At 33.4% G+C, this 14,429-nt stretch overlaps 1 protein-coding gene across 1 annotated transcript in view; it reads left to right on the top strand.

Annotated features, from left to right (window-relative positions):
- Window positions 1-14,429, top strand: part of DACH1 (dachshund family transcription factor 1) — a 477,329-nt gene that overhangs the window by 421,087 nt on the left and 41,813 nt on the right. Inside the window, exons 7-8 of the mRNA XM_055542628.1 lie at window positions 1,801-1,952; window positions 11,805-11,952. Coding sequence (XP_055398603.1) covers window positions 1,801-1,952; window positions 11,805-11,952 — 300 coding nt within the window. The remainder of the gene's footprint in view (window positions 1-1,800; window positions 1,953-11,804; window positions 11,953-14,429) is intronic.

Below are 14,429 nucleotides of genomic sequence, written 5' to 3'. Positions count from 1 at the left end.
CAGCTATTTGTAAGGCCTCCCCGGACAGCCATTTTGCTTTTTTGCATTTCTTTTCCATGGGGATGGTCTTGATCCCTGTCTCCTGTACAATGTCACGAACCTCCATCCATAGGTCATAAGGCACTCTGTCTATCAAATCTAGTCCCTTAAATCTATTTCTCATTTCCATTGTATAATCATAAGGGATTTGATTTAGGTCATACTTGAATGTCTAGTGGTTTTCCCTACTTTCTTCAATTTAAGTCTGAATTTGGCAATAAGGAGTTCATGATCTGAACCACAGTCAGCTCCCAGTCTTGTTTTTGCTGACTGTATAGAGCTTCTCCATCTTTGGCTGCAAAGAATATAATTAATCTGATTTCAGTGTTGACCATCTGATGATGTCCATGTATAGAGTCTTGTCTTGTGTTGTTGGAAGAGGGTGTTTGTTATGACCAGTGCATTTTCTTGGCAAAACTCTATTAGTTTTTGCCCTGCTTCATTCCTTATTCCAAGGCCAAATTTGCCTGTCACTCCAGGTGTTTCTTGACTTCCTACTTTTGCATTCCAGTCCTCTATAATTAAAAGGACATCTTTTTTGTGTGTTAGTTCTAAAAGGTCTTGTAGGTCTTCATAGAACTGTTAGTTTCCTGTTGGAGAAGGAAAGAGGCTTATGGAAGCTTCCTGATGGGAGAGACTAACTGAGGGGGAAACTGGGTCTTCTTCTGATGGGCGGGGCCATGCTCAGTAAATCTTTAATCCAATTTTTTGTTGATGGATGAAGCTGTGTTCTCTCCCTGCTGTTTTCCTGGGCTCAAACTATGGTTGAGGTAATGAAGATAATGGTGACCTCTCAAAAGATCCCATGCATGTACTGATACACTCAGTGCCTCCAACCCTGGAGCAGGCCACCACAGACCCACGCCTCCCCTGGAGACTCCTGGACACACCCAGGCAAGTCTGGGTCAGTCTCTTGTGGGGTCACTGCTCCTTTCTTCTGGGTCCTGGTACACACAAGGTTCTGTTTATACCCTTCAAGAGTCTATTTTCCAGTCCTGTATAAGTTCTGGCAGTTCTATGGTGGTGTTAATGGCTACCTCCTCCAAGAGGGCTTATGCCATACCCAAGTCTGCTGCCATACCCAATGGCAGTCCACTGCTGATCTGTACCTCCACACGAGACACTCAAACACAGTTCTGTCTCAGTCTCTATGATGTCTCTGGTCCAGATCTTTAGTTTTAATGATATTGAACAATTCAATTATAATTACTGAAAAATGTATTTGATTCCAGTGTTTTTTTTTTAGTTATGGAATTAAAGTTTTTAATTGTGTATTTGTTTGTAGACTCAAGAATATATTTGAACAAATCATTTATATATATAACCCTTCCAGGTTAATTGAGAAAGAAACACTAAGATACAAAACATTTCTCCTATACGAAGCTCTTGAAATATCCTATTGTCAATCCAAACAGAATAAACTAAAATGAGATAATTGGGAAGGTGCCCATAAAGTCAGCCTGAATATATTATCACAACTATATATGAGATAATATTTGTTTTAAAAAGATTCTATGGCACTGTAAACTCAGTCTCATTAGAGACTGCATTTAAAAGGCTTATAAAGTTACTCATTAATGTTATCTTGTTGTATCTCCACAGCTTTTTCATTAAAGAAAATTCAGCAGAAAGCATTTTCTCCTGATAGCAGGAACCAATTTGCAATAAATGTTCTGGAAACCACTAGGGAAGCCATTACTGAGGTCTAATAAAAACAGACAAGCGTAACTTGTTCTATATTTTTGTTTCAATCACACACAGATGAGACCCCGCTTTCCACACCAACTGCGAGAGACAGCCTTGACAAACTTTCTCTAACTGGGCATGGACAACCACTACCTCCAGGATTCCCATCTCCTTTTCTGTTTCCTGATGGATTGTCTTCCATAGAGACCCTTCTGACTAACATACAGGTAGGACTTTTTCACATTCTGGGAGAAAGGAACATGGAGGATTCAGCTGTCAATTTTTCCCAAAGTCATACTATTCCAGCTTAATCCATTCTTGAGACTGACAAAACCATGATAATGAATTTTTCTAGCAGTTTGATATTTTAAACTTAATACACAAATTCAATTGGTTAGAAATACCCAAATGTGTATACTACATCTTAATAAAAACTTAGATGAAAGGACCTGGGCCTTTTAAAAACCATTCTGCTTAAATGTTCTCTTTATTGCCAATTAATAGTAGGAATCTAGTTGTTTAAGTTTGTCTGATGCATTAAAAGACAGTACACCAGTTCTAATAAATATTTAGCTGTTTTTAAACTGCTGGCCTTTCAGTGAGGAAATGATATGTTTAGTCATTTAAATATGTCTAAATGAAAAAGAATCCAAAAAATCCCTTCTTTCATAAATTAGTTTATTTCAGTTAATAGGATTTCTTCAAAGAATAGACTTCAAAAAGTCATACAAAACTTTCCACAGATTTCCTATGTAGTCTTCAGGATGTATATTTTATGTACAGTACATTATGAATAAAAAATACCATTAACACTAACATAGAACATGGAGCCAAAATAATAAGCATTTGGGATAAAAGAAAACATAATTTTTTGCCCACACATGAAGTGATCATGTGGACCCCAGATGGAGCTTTTTGCCATCTACTTCTCCACACTTAAAATAGCTGGTAGTAATATGCTTACAGATACTCTGGTGGTATTTTTTTTTTTTTAATCTTTGTTCTAGCATTCAATCCTTACTGGTATTTTTCTGTACACATTTCATACCATATTAAACTTTCTCCCAGTAGAAATGTAATTAATTTTATTTACCTCTCTAAGGACATAACAGAAGGCCTTTAATGTAACATATCTTCTCATCTGTTAATATGGCATTTTTAATACTAATGTAATTAGAATCTCCAGAACTGTATTCAACTTTAAGGTTTTATATCTCAGTAATTGAAATAAATCATCAATCTAACCTAAATGTAATCATAGCCAAATAACTGATTATATTTAAAAATAAACATGTAACTTTTTTTATAAATTCAGCCCACATTATTGTTTTCTGAGTTAAAGTTCTTAGTGCACTTCTCTTTTGTTAAATTAATGCTTTCAAAAATATCCCTCAACATTTCTGAATTTACACTTTGAGAAGTAAGGGAACAATTAAGTTTCTTTTGTATGTTCTGTGTGTGTGTACATATATATATTTATAAAATTCTATATGAAGCAAATATAAAGCTAAACATTTACTTAAAATTCTCCATTTAGGTGTCTGTATATTCACTAACTAAAGCCTCTTTAATGGGGAAAATAATAATTTAATTTCAATTTCAGCAAAGAAAACATTTCTGTGTAAACATTCATTAGTGTAAACTGGTTTGCTCATCTGAAGAGTAGATTTACACAGGGACCCTTGCGTTCTATGTGAAAACCACATCACTAAGTCAAATTTTGTGTTTGAGAATGTTTATCCACCCACCCATAGACAGTAATACACAGACTAGAAATGTTATCTGCTTGTGTGCTTGCATGCTAAATCGGTTCAGTTGGGTCAGACTCTATGTAACCCTATGGACTATAGGACTCCAGGCTTCTCTGTCCATGGGATTCTCCAGGCAAGTATACTGGAGTGGGTTATCATGCCTTCCTCAAGATCTTCTGAACCCAGAGATTTAACCCACATCTCTTATGTCTCCTGCATTGGTGGGCAGGCTCTTTACCACTAGCACAACTTGAGAAGCCCAGAAATGTTATCTACATCACCTCAAATTATAATTATTTCTTTAAAGAAAAAAAGAAGAAGAAAAGAGAAAATTTCAGTTTTAAATTGTACAAATTTTAGATAAATTATTTTTTACTGAATAGATGTCTGGAAATAACATATTCTCTAGCTTTCCAAACAGCCTTAAGAGGATATATTAGGAAGCGTTGATGATAGGAGTCAAGTCAAAGTAAATTATTTCTTCTAGTCCTAAATCATAGGATTCTGGGTCTGACAAAGTTAGAACACTCACAATAAAAATGCTTCATTTAGGGACTTCCCTCTACGTCCAGTGGTTAAGACCTTGCCTTCCAATGAAGGGGGTGCAGGTTTGATCCCTGGTCAAGTAGCTAAGATCCCTCATGACTCACAGACAAAAAATCAGAACATAAACAGCCAAAGCAATATTGTAACAAATTTAGCAAAGACTTAAAAAATGGTCCACATCAAAAAAGGAAATAATATTTCATTTAAAATAAATTATGCTTGTTCACTTCAGTTTCACATATAGATATATACAGATGAGATATTACATATGTATATGTATGAATTTGATACCTGTATACAAGTATATGTGCATGCACATATATGTTTGAAAGGTAAAATAAATATTGAAAATCTTACTAAGTGCCATATACAGTAAAATAAACGGCAATACATACATACATTCATACATACTTATATACATGCTCACATACACACACACAAGCCAGACATACATGCTAGATTTATGTTCAGTTATAGTTTCACATTATTTTGCAAGAGGTCATAGTTGCTAGCTCTTTTATTATTATTACATATATTGAGTTATAGTAATATCCTAGGAATAGTATAGAATATTTAAACAGTCATGACTCTGACTCATGGGGCATACAGTATAAATGTGTTTGCTGTCCAAATTCTAATTTGGGTAATTACATTCTGTCTACCTCAATTTCCTTTGTAAGTTCAATTATGTATAATGGGGTTCTCTGCTTTCTGTCTCAAATGGCAATACTCTTTTGGTGTGGTAAATTTAAAGCTCTATATTTCCTTTGAAGATACTTATCACAATGACAATGAAAAATAATTGAGTCGAAAGTATTTGCATTTTTATATCATACAATATCATGTTTAAAATTAAAGGTTTATTGTGCATGTTTTTTATTTTAAAATATTGTGTTATATTTAAATTTAATGCACATAAACTCTATTTTTCTTAGAATTAATAACCAAAACTACTCAAAATAATATTTAAGGAGTTATTGTTCTATTATTCAATCCTTTGATTTCATGATATTGTATAATTTGATAATTTTAAAATTAAGAATTTTTAATAGCTACTGTAGATGTCCCTTCCATGACACATTATCAAAATTGAATTTTCTTAAATGGTATTTCTTTGTGTTTTAAAAGAGGGCCTGTAGAAAAATACTATATGCTAGTATTTTAAAATATATATATTATATATAGTGTAGAAAATATGTTTTATATATAGTACAGAAAAATATATGTAGTATAGAAATATATGTGTATACTGTATATCTTTAGGTACCAGATTTTTGCTAATTCCTAGAACTATACTGTTCTTTCTTAAAGTTTGAATATTTTTATAAATTAGAAGTCATAAGGAATAATGATATCGTCAGTAAAGAACAGCAATTTCATTTTAGTGACATTTAAATTCACTCTAGATTTTGCTTTTTAGAATTAAAAAAAATTATATGGAATTTTATTTTATTTTTCTATGTGGACAGTCTTTCATTATGGTTTCCTTAATCAAACGTGTTCATGGACAACTCCCTATGAGATTTTAGGTGTGGAAAGTAGAATTTTAGTATCAATTTACTGGATGTGACACCTTCGATCATTGATTATCATTTGAACAAACTAAAAGGAGAATTTTACCCACTATTCTCAATCTGAGCTTTCAAGCTGTAAATCATAACTGGGATACATTTGCACATAAGACTAGGAATAAATATGTTGCGCTGTTTATTACCCTATTTACAAAAATTATTTTAAACTATAGTTAAATAAATAAAAAGTAGAAAGGAAAAATAAGGTAGAGAATATAAAATTTAGTGAGGAGTGATATTAACACTAAGGATGTGTGTCATAAGGGGAGTAAGATAGCTGTTTGGTTCATTCTGGTTTGTCTATGTGGAAGTATTAAACAAACAAGGAAAATCTAAAAGGGATGTTAAAACCACAATGAATAGAAGGCTGAGATTGGTTCACTATGGTCTGACAAATAAACATATTCTGATTGTGGTATTTAAGAAGCATTCTTTACTTCTATATTTAATGGAAGACAATGAAAAATAATTTGACCAAAATATTCTGATTATACATATTCCAGTCTTTACATTTCAAAGTCATGACCAGTAATATATCTTATACATTTCAAAGAAATGAATCATTTTTATTTGCATTATTAATATGTATTTTAATTATAAAATATGTACTAGTAATTAGTTATATAGTTACTAATCTTCTCTAACTGATAAAAGAATTAGAAAGAAACTTTTCAAAAAGATAAACAATAAAATAAGACATGACTTCAAAATATGGGTACACTAGCATCAGATACATTGGTTTTTATATTATATCTTTTTATCTTTAATCATAGTATGTTATATCTTCTCCTTTGTGTCCCATTAACAATTTTGTGATGAGAGATCATGGAAAAAACAGTAAAACAAAGCCAGTATTTTAAACTCAGTTTACTGTAATGAAGAGAGTGGCATTAATCTCTTAAAAATCTGGACTCTGTATCATATTTACTAATTTATATAATATACAACAACAATACAAATATTAATAGTAAAACTAATTTTACTGAGGACTTGCCTGGTGACTCAGTAGTAAAGAATTCCCTTACTAATACAGGAGATGCAGCTTCCATCCCTGGGTCAGGAAGATACCATGGAGAAGGAAATGGCAACCCACTCCAGTATGCTTGCTGGAAAATCCTATGGACAGAGGAGCCTGATGGGTTACAGTCCTTTGGATCCTGAAAAAAGTAGGGCATGACTTAGCAACTAAACAACAATATTTGCTGAATAATCTTAATATGTCCTTGGGCAGGAAATACACTCCTTTGAGTCTCCTCGACTCTAACACTACTTAAATTCTGATACTTCTAATTTACCAGTGTCAGAGTTTTTCCCATTACAAGCAATTCTGCGACCTAAGCTGGGGGCCCTGCATTTTATCCTGGTTCAGGCATGATCTGCTTAGAGATAGCATCAGATCTCATAGATTAAGAGTTCAGCCTCACAAACCTGCTTCCTGCCCCCACTTTCATTGCCAGTTGTAAGTCCAGGTTGTAACCTTGTGCTTGTGACCAATCAGCTACAGACTGGAGATTCCCACCATGCCTGCCAATTAATTTGTTAAAGCAGCTCATTGAACTTAGGAAAACGTGTTACTTATGTACCCGGTTTATTATAAAAGATTATAAATCAAGGTCGAGAAGGAGCGGGTGAATTGTCCAATACAATTCATAAACAGATGGGAGAAATGTATAGGGCAATGTATTTGGAAAGAGGCATAGAGCTTCCATTCCCTCACATGTCACCCACCCTGTACCTCTATACACTGACCAATTCAAAAGTTCTCTGAATCTCATCCATCCTTTAGGGACTTGCCAAAAGTCAACTTATTAACAGAAACTCATATGTAGTTGCAAGGAGTTTATTATGAATAACAGAAGACCCATTTCACCTCTGTTGTTCTTAATCATTTAGGAAGTTCCATTCCCTGTAGCATCTCTAGATACCAATATCCAGTATAGGATACCTAGAAGTGCTTTTGATGGAGAATTCATCGTTAATCAACTTTGAAGTTCAGTAACCATAACAGTAAACCAAGTATAGTATCTTTTGTCACAAGAGTGGCAAAAATGCTTTAGTTGATACTGTTCTGTCATATTTTTTAAAGTTCCTAACTTCAAGGCACACTATTCTTTTTCGGAATGAAACACCAAACAAAGAAAAAAAGAAAAACCAAAAACCTCAGGGTAGTCCTGACCTAGCTTTAGTCAACTTACTCGTTTGGGACCTTAGACAAGTCACCTCCTCCTTCTGGACCTTGGTTTTCTCATCTTTGAAAGGTTTAAGCCAGACTAGATAATGGCTAAAAATCTCCTCCAACTGGGTTTGTTGTTGTTGTTTCGTTGCTCAATAGTGTCCAACTCTTGTGCTCCCCGATGGACAACAGTCTGCCAGTCCTCTCTTTCCATGGGATTTTCTAAGCAGGAATACTAGAGTCTATGTGATCCCATGGACTACAACCTGCCAGGCTCCTCTGTCCATGGGATTTCCCAGGCAAAAACACTGGGTTGCCATTTCCTTATTTACTCTCATTAGAAATAGCAAACTACTGAACACAAATTTTGTCACCTGAGTTTCAATGATACTCATGGAGCCATACATGTCATCTAATTCTAAAATTTGTACAAAATACAAATATGTACCAAGTAAGCTTTTCTTCCTCTAGGATCTAACTAGTAAATTAAGAAATGCTTCTGTCATATCCGTATCACTGTAAGTCTCCTATACAGGCAGATATTTATACTTCCTAGGCAAGAGAAATAGTCGACATATTGCTAGATTAATGTGTCCTTTATAAATGTAGTTTATAAACTCATTCCCTGAAAAATGATAGAAATTTGTTTACATGTCATAGTACTTTAGAAAGCAAAAATACTTCTGTATTATGACAAGCATTATGTCTGCATATAGAAAAGAAATCAGAGGTCAAACAACCACTATCTTTAATAACTGCTGTGTCATAGACTAAATTTAAAATGCATTTTTTTTTTAAGAATCGTTACTATCCAGCTTCAACATCATGAGAACTGAACTCCCCTTGGGAACAAATTTTATGTTTTAAACCTTGTTTCTTTTACATTAAATCACATTGCCATGGTAGAATTTTGCTTGATATCGCATGACCACATGAGACCTAGCATTTCGTGTGACCTTTTGCATATGATCTACCTGGAAAATTTACAGAAGTTACACAAATCTGATAGTACTGTTATCACTGATGGTTAAAATGGTGTCCCAGTGATTTGTAGATGTTGTGAACACTACTTGCTTTTGTTTTCCCCAGTCCCCTGCTGCATTGAAATTTAATTGGTTTTCCGTATTTTTTGCAGAAGAGCTGTCACAGACAATAACATATTTTTTGCATATGTATCAGTTTAGCTCTAGTGAAGATTTTTGTTCACACTGGACTCCTACTGATGTGCACTGATTTAAAGTCTAAGAATGAAACTTAATTTTATACAGCTTATAAGTAGTCCCTAGAGGGTATTGGATCCTAAAGCTAATATTTTTCAGACATAATCAGCAGGAATAAGTAATGTACTACCATTAGCGACATTAACAGCAATGTAACAGAAGGAAACAATAAACATAAATGTTCTTAGCAACTTTATATTTACAACAAATATTAATATAAAATTACACAAATTAGAACTGCAGCTTAACACTATTCAACACGTTTATTCATAATGATTGTTTCATATTTAAAGAACACCAAAATATTGTGTTTTGTCAGCCAAGGACAATAATAGTTTAATAGTAATTTATTTTAAACAGCTACTGATAATACAACCAATCAACACATTAAGTGGTGCCAACATTGGCATCTTGCTAAATAATCTCTAGACATTGCACAGAGAGTACATCTTTCAAAGATAAGTCAACAAGAGCAATCAGAGCAGAAAATTAGAATTTGGTATCTTAGAATTAAAATACAGCTAAACTAAAGTTTTAATTGGGGTGATCTAAAAGGGCACTTGATGTAATGATCTCTTTCATTTGTTACTAATTGTTTGTTCCTGATGAAGAAGAAATATATACAGGAATGTTGCTGAATTAAGATGGCAGTTTCCTTAGCAGCTATGTTTTATTGTTAAAAACAAAAGAGTAGAGAGAAGTGAACTGCCATCCAGCTTGTTTCCTATCACAAAAATTAATCCAGAAAATTCAGGATCAGTTATACCAAATATTAAATATTAATAGCTTATATGTGCTTGAAAAGAGACTTAAAAAGACTTGTGACAATTGGGCTGAACTAAAGGTACATTCCTATTGCATTAGCAAGTCAAGCTGGAATTGAAATGTATGAATCAAACTTCTTATGTCATATCCTATAAAGGGTTAAAGGGGTCTCAAATATATCTACAACTGGCATTAACTACCATTTCATTTCTAATTTCATTTGAAAAATTCAGCTGCTGATGTTCACAAACCAAAGCATCTTTTCCAAAAGGGCATTTTGAATTGCTGAGTTGAAAAGTATTGAAATCTTAGCTCCAATTTTTACTAATAACTTTAGTAATAATTTTCTAATGCATCTTAGCAGAGAACACATGCAGAACACTTTGCATAGGTTTTACATATTCTCATAATCTCATTTTTGAAAATTTCAGAATACTACTCATATATTAATATAGCATATAGTCAAATTATATATGGAGAAGGCAAAGGCACCCCGATCCAGTACTCTTGCCTGGAAAATCCCATGGACGGAGGAGCCTGGTAGGCTACAGTCCATGGGGTTGCTAAGAGTAGGACACGACTGAGGACTTCACTTTCACTCTTCACTTTCATGCATTGGAGAAGGAAATGACAACCCACTCTAGTGTTCTTGCCTTGAGAATTACAGGGACGGGGAAGCCTGTTGGGCTGCTGTCTATGGAGTCGCACAGAGTCGGACACAACTGAAGCAGCAGCAGTAGCAGCAAATTATATATATATTATTTCATAATCAGTTATATAAATAGATATAATTTGCTTTTGCCATATACTATTATTATATATTGGAGAAGGCCATGGCACCCCACTCCAGTACTCTTGCCTGGAAAATCCCATGCGCGGAGGAGCCTGGTGGGCTACAGTCCATGGAGTCGCGAAGAGTCGGACACGACTGAGTGACTTCCCTTTCACTTTTCACTTTCATGCATTGGAGAAGGAAATGGCAACCCACTCCAGTGTTCTTGCCTGGAGAATCCCAGGGACAGGGGGAGCCTGGTGAGCTGCCGTCTATGGGGTTGCACAGAGTCGGACATGACTGAAGTGACTCAGCAGCAGCAGTATTATTATATATACTGTTAAATATTCCCCTAAAATGTATCCTCTGTTTAGAGCCATTTTGATAGATTTTTAAAAAATAATGCATTACTAAGCCATGAAGCTTTGGATCCTAATAGAAGTTTTGAATTCTTCTATTCAATAAATTTTTGAAATCTACTCTACAGCAGGCACTCTCTGAGTTTTAGTACCCATAGTACCCCATGAGAGAAAATGTCTCTGCCTCAGAGGACTTACATTTCAGTGAAGAAGATGCAAAATATGCCACTAAACAAAGAAACAGATGACAATATTACATAATAAACGACATGAAGAATTTTAAGGAGGGAATAAAAAGTTTGAGTTTGGAGGGCTAGTCCAGACAAGATGTGAAGAGAACGGTTTTCCCCAGTGATGACTGAACAAAGGTGAAATGAATGTAGGAGTGAGCCATGCAAAACCTGGGAGGAAAAGTATTCAGGAGGGAAACAGAGAGCCAAGTGCCTGGTGCAGAAACAAATTGGTGCCTTAAGAAATAAATGGCCACTCACGCTGTATATAATCTCAGTAGGGAGTGGCAGAGAATGAGCCCTGAGAGATAGGTGAGTATTGCTAACATCACAAGGGGTTACATAAACTATGTCAGATAATTACACATGGAACAAATCAGTCTAATTTTCTTCACAATATTTAATTTTAAGATACACTTATGTGTTGCCCTCATGTAGTATTAAGCCTAGATATTCTAATTAGAAGCAATTGAACCTGCATGCCAAAAATATTTGTCTTCCTAAAATAGTTTAATTAAACATAGAAAAATTTTGCTTTACTTTTACTATTTATCTTAGTGAATACAGAGTGACTGCACAACAGGAATGAAGATATTTGATAAGTGGGCTGTTCTCTTTTAAAATATGTTAAAGTAATGAATGAAATGTGCTTCATCCAAAATATTATAATTCTGAATATCTTCTTTGTACAGGGGCTCTTGAAAGTTGCCATAGACAATGCCAGAGCTCAAGAAAAACAGGTTCAACTTGAAAAAACAGAACTGAAGATGGATTTTTTAAGGGAAAGAGAACTAAGGGAGACACTTGAGAAGCAGTTGGCAATGGAACAAAAGAATAGAGGTATTTTTAAACTTCCAAATAAGTTTAATACTTAGCATCAAATATTCATCATAACAATATTTTGTGATTTACTATGAAACTGTAACTTTTTTGTTTTTACTTGTAGCTATAGTTTAGTGCAGGATTTGAATCCTGAGCTTAACCTTTAAAGTACATGGTTTCTCGTCTCTTCGTACCTCAAGAAACTGAAATATATCCATTATATCATTAATCACATAATTTTTATTGCTTATAGATTTAACTAATTCATAGTTTTAAAATAAGGAGTTCTGATAAGATGACACATGAAGAAGAATTCTATATTCATTCATAATTGCCCTTTGAAAAGCTTGAGTTAAAGTCATAAAACTAAAATAGAAAAATACTGATTATTCAAGCGAAGCAGATTTAGTGAGATATTTATCAACTGAAATGGAAGACTGATGAATATCTGAACAAATGACCAAAGTTGAGTGTTTGTATAATTTTCTTTCTGAATGCCTCATTTTCATCCAACAAGGTCAAATACACATCAGAGTAGAAACTGATGTGAATTTTTATTGGGTAAAAATAATATTATTATCAGTCTATGAACTGCTGCTTTTTACACACTTTACAGTTCATGTTTAGATAATTTTGAAGGTCATTCATGTTTGTCTGCTTATTTTATGTATGATATCCAAGAGTATTTTCTTTACAATCAACTTCCCCTCTGCTTCAACTCTAAAGTTCTCCTCAATATTTAAAAGGGGAAGCTCCTTTTCTCTCATTTAATAAATATCCACTATAAATAATCCACACTTTCTTCTGATATATGTGACGTGGTCATTTTAAAATAATTCTTTCTTTCAAAACTTGCAGAAATAATAGGTTTTTTATTAGTTACTATGAAGCAATAGTTAGTCGGTTCCCAGGATGAGGCTTTTGTGCAGCTGGCACGTCGGGTGTAGAGCACTGTTCTAAGTAATGTGACTTCACATAGATTTAGCTACTAGAGTAAGCAAAACAAGGTAAATGTTGATGATGGGATATGTTTTGAGTAATGAAATGGTCAAAAGGTTCATTCTTTGGAACCATCTTCCATGAGATAGCCATGTCGCAATTTTGTTCTCACTTGGAGAAGTCTTTTTCAAACAAAACTTAAAAGCAGAACCTTGAATTCTTAAGGTAACCTTTTGGTTACTTGAGAGATTTTCAGAATTGTGTTGTTTTACAACTGTTGGAAAATTTGCATTGTTTTATTCCTTTAACCGCTAAACGTATAGGGCAAAGTGTTTCACAGACAACATCATGAACCTACTATTTAATTAATTATGAACAACAAGTTAAAGGTTATGACTATCAATAATGATCTATATGAATGTGTCTATGGAAGCCGTGTGTTATCCTGAAGAGAGAAACATGGCAACCCCATTTGCTTCAATCATGTGGGAGGAAACAAAGAACAGTCAATGGCAAGGCACTGGGTATTGAGCTTCTAGTGCCATGGGAATAAACAATCCAAATAAATAATTCAGCAATTACTGTTGCTTTTCAAAGAGACAATATAAGCAATCATCTTTAGAAAGGAAAAGAGTAGGCAAGTAACTTTGTTAAAATTTTCACAGTATTAAATAAAGGAAATTAGCATTTATTTGAAACCAGTTTTGTTTTTTCTTATACGATTTGACTCTATGTAAAAACAATTTTCTGTAAATATATGTTACCAGCAACAATAAACTATAAGATAATGGTCTGCCATTTTAATAATATTGATTATAAAAATAGGATTTGTGGAAACTGGAAATTCAAAGTAACACTCTTACATGAACCATTATTACCTTTTTTGATGTCTTGACTGAATACTATGCTAGGTAAAAAATGTTGCTTGTTAATCTGTAGTAAGTAATTATACAATAAATTTGGAATGGTTACTTCTTATGACTAATTCTGCCAGAAGGATTTTTTCATACTGATTCTGTCACATTTATATACACAATGTTTATCAACCATCCAGAAAAAAAAATATTTCAAAGAAAACACTTTTATGCTTTCCATATGCTGATTAGTTACTTTATATATAGTGTAAAAGTTAAAACAATGATCAATTATTATATGTATGAAAGTACAGTTAACATACATTTGTGAAGAAAATTTGTTATTATTTATTGATTACGTATTATGTACAAATACTTAAATTGGTCAGTAGGAAAAACATTCATCATAATTAACTTTTTGTATCATAGGTTACTTTTTTAAATAGCAATGAAGTTTTATACTCATCAAACTCCTACAGTCTAAAAGTGTAACTTTCCTGAAATGTATAATATTGCAAATACATCTGCTATGAAATTATTAATATCTCTAAGCAAATTGCAATGGTTTCATCAAAAAAAGTCTGTTTATATATATATATTAACAATAATAATAATTAGTTCCACATATGCAATAGTATTTATTACAAGAAAGAATTATTAAAAATTTTGCTGGTATAACATTTTTGTAAAGATAGGGGGAAT

Source organism: Bubalus kerabau, chromosome 12, assembly GCF_029407905.1.
Source record: "Bubalus kerabau isolate K-KA32 ecotype Philippines breed swamp buffalo chromosome 12, PCC_UOA_SB_1v2, whole genome shotgun sequence".
Lineage (NCBI taxonomy): Eukaryota > Metazoa > Chordata > Mammalia > Artiodactyla > Bovidae > Bubalus > Bubalus kerabau.
This window is presented reverse-complemented; position numbering and strand designations above follow the sequence as displayed.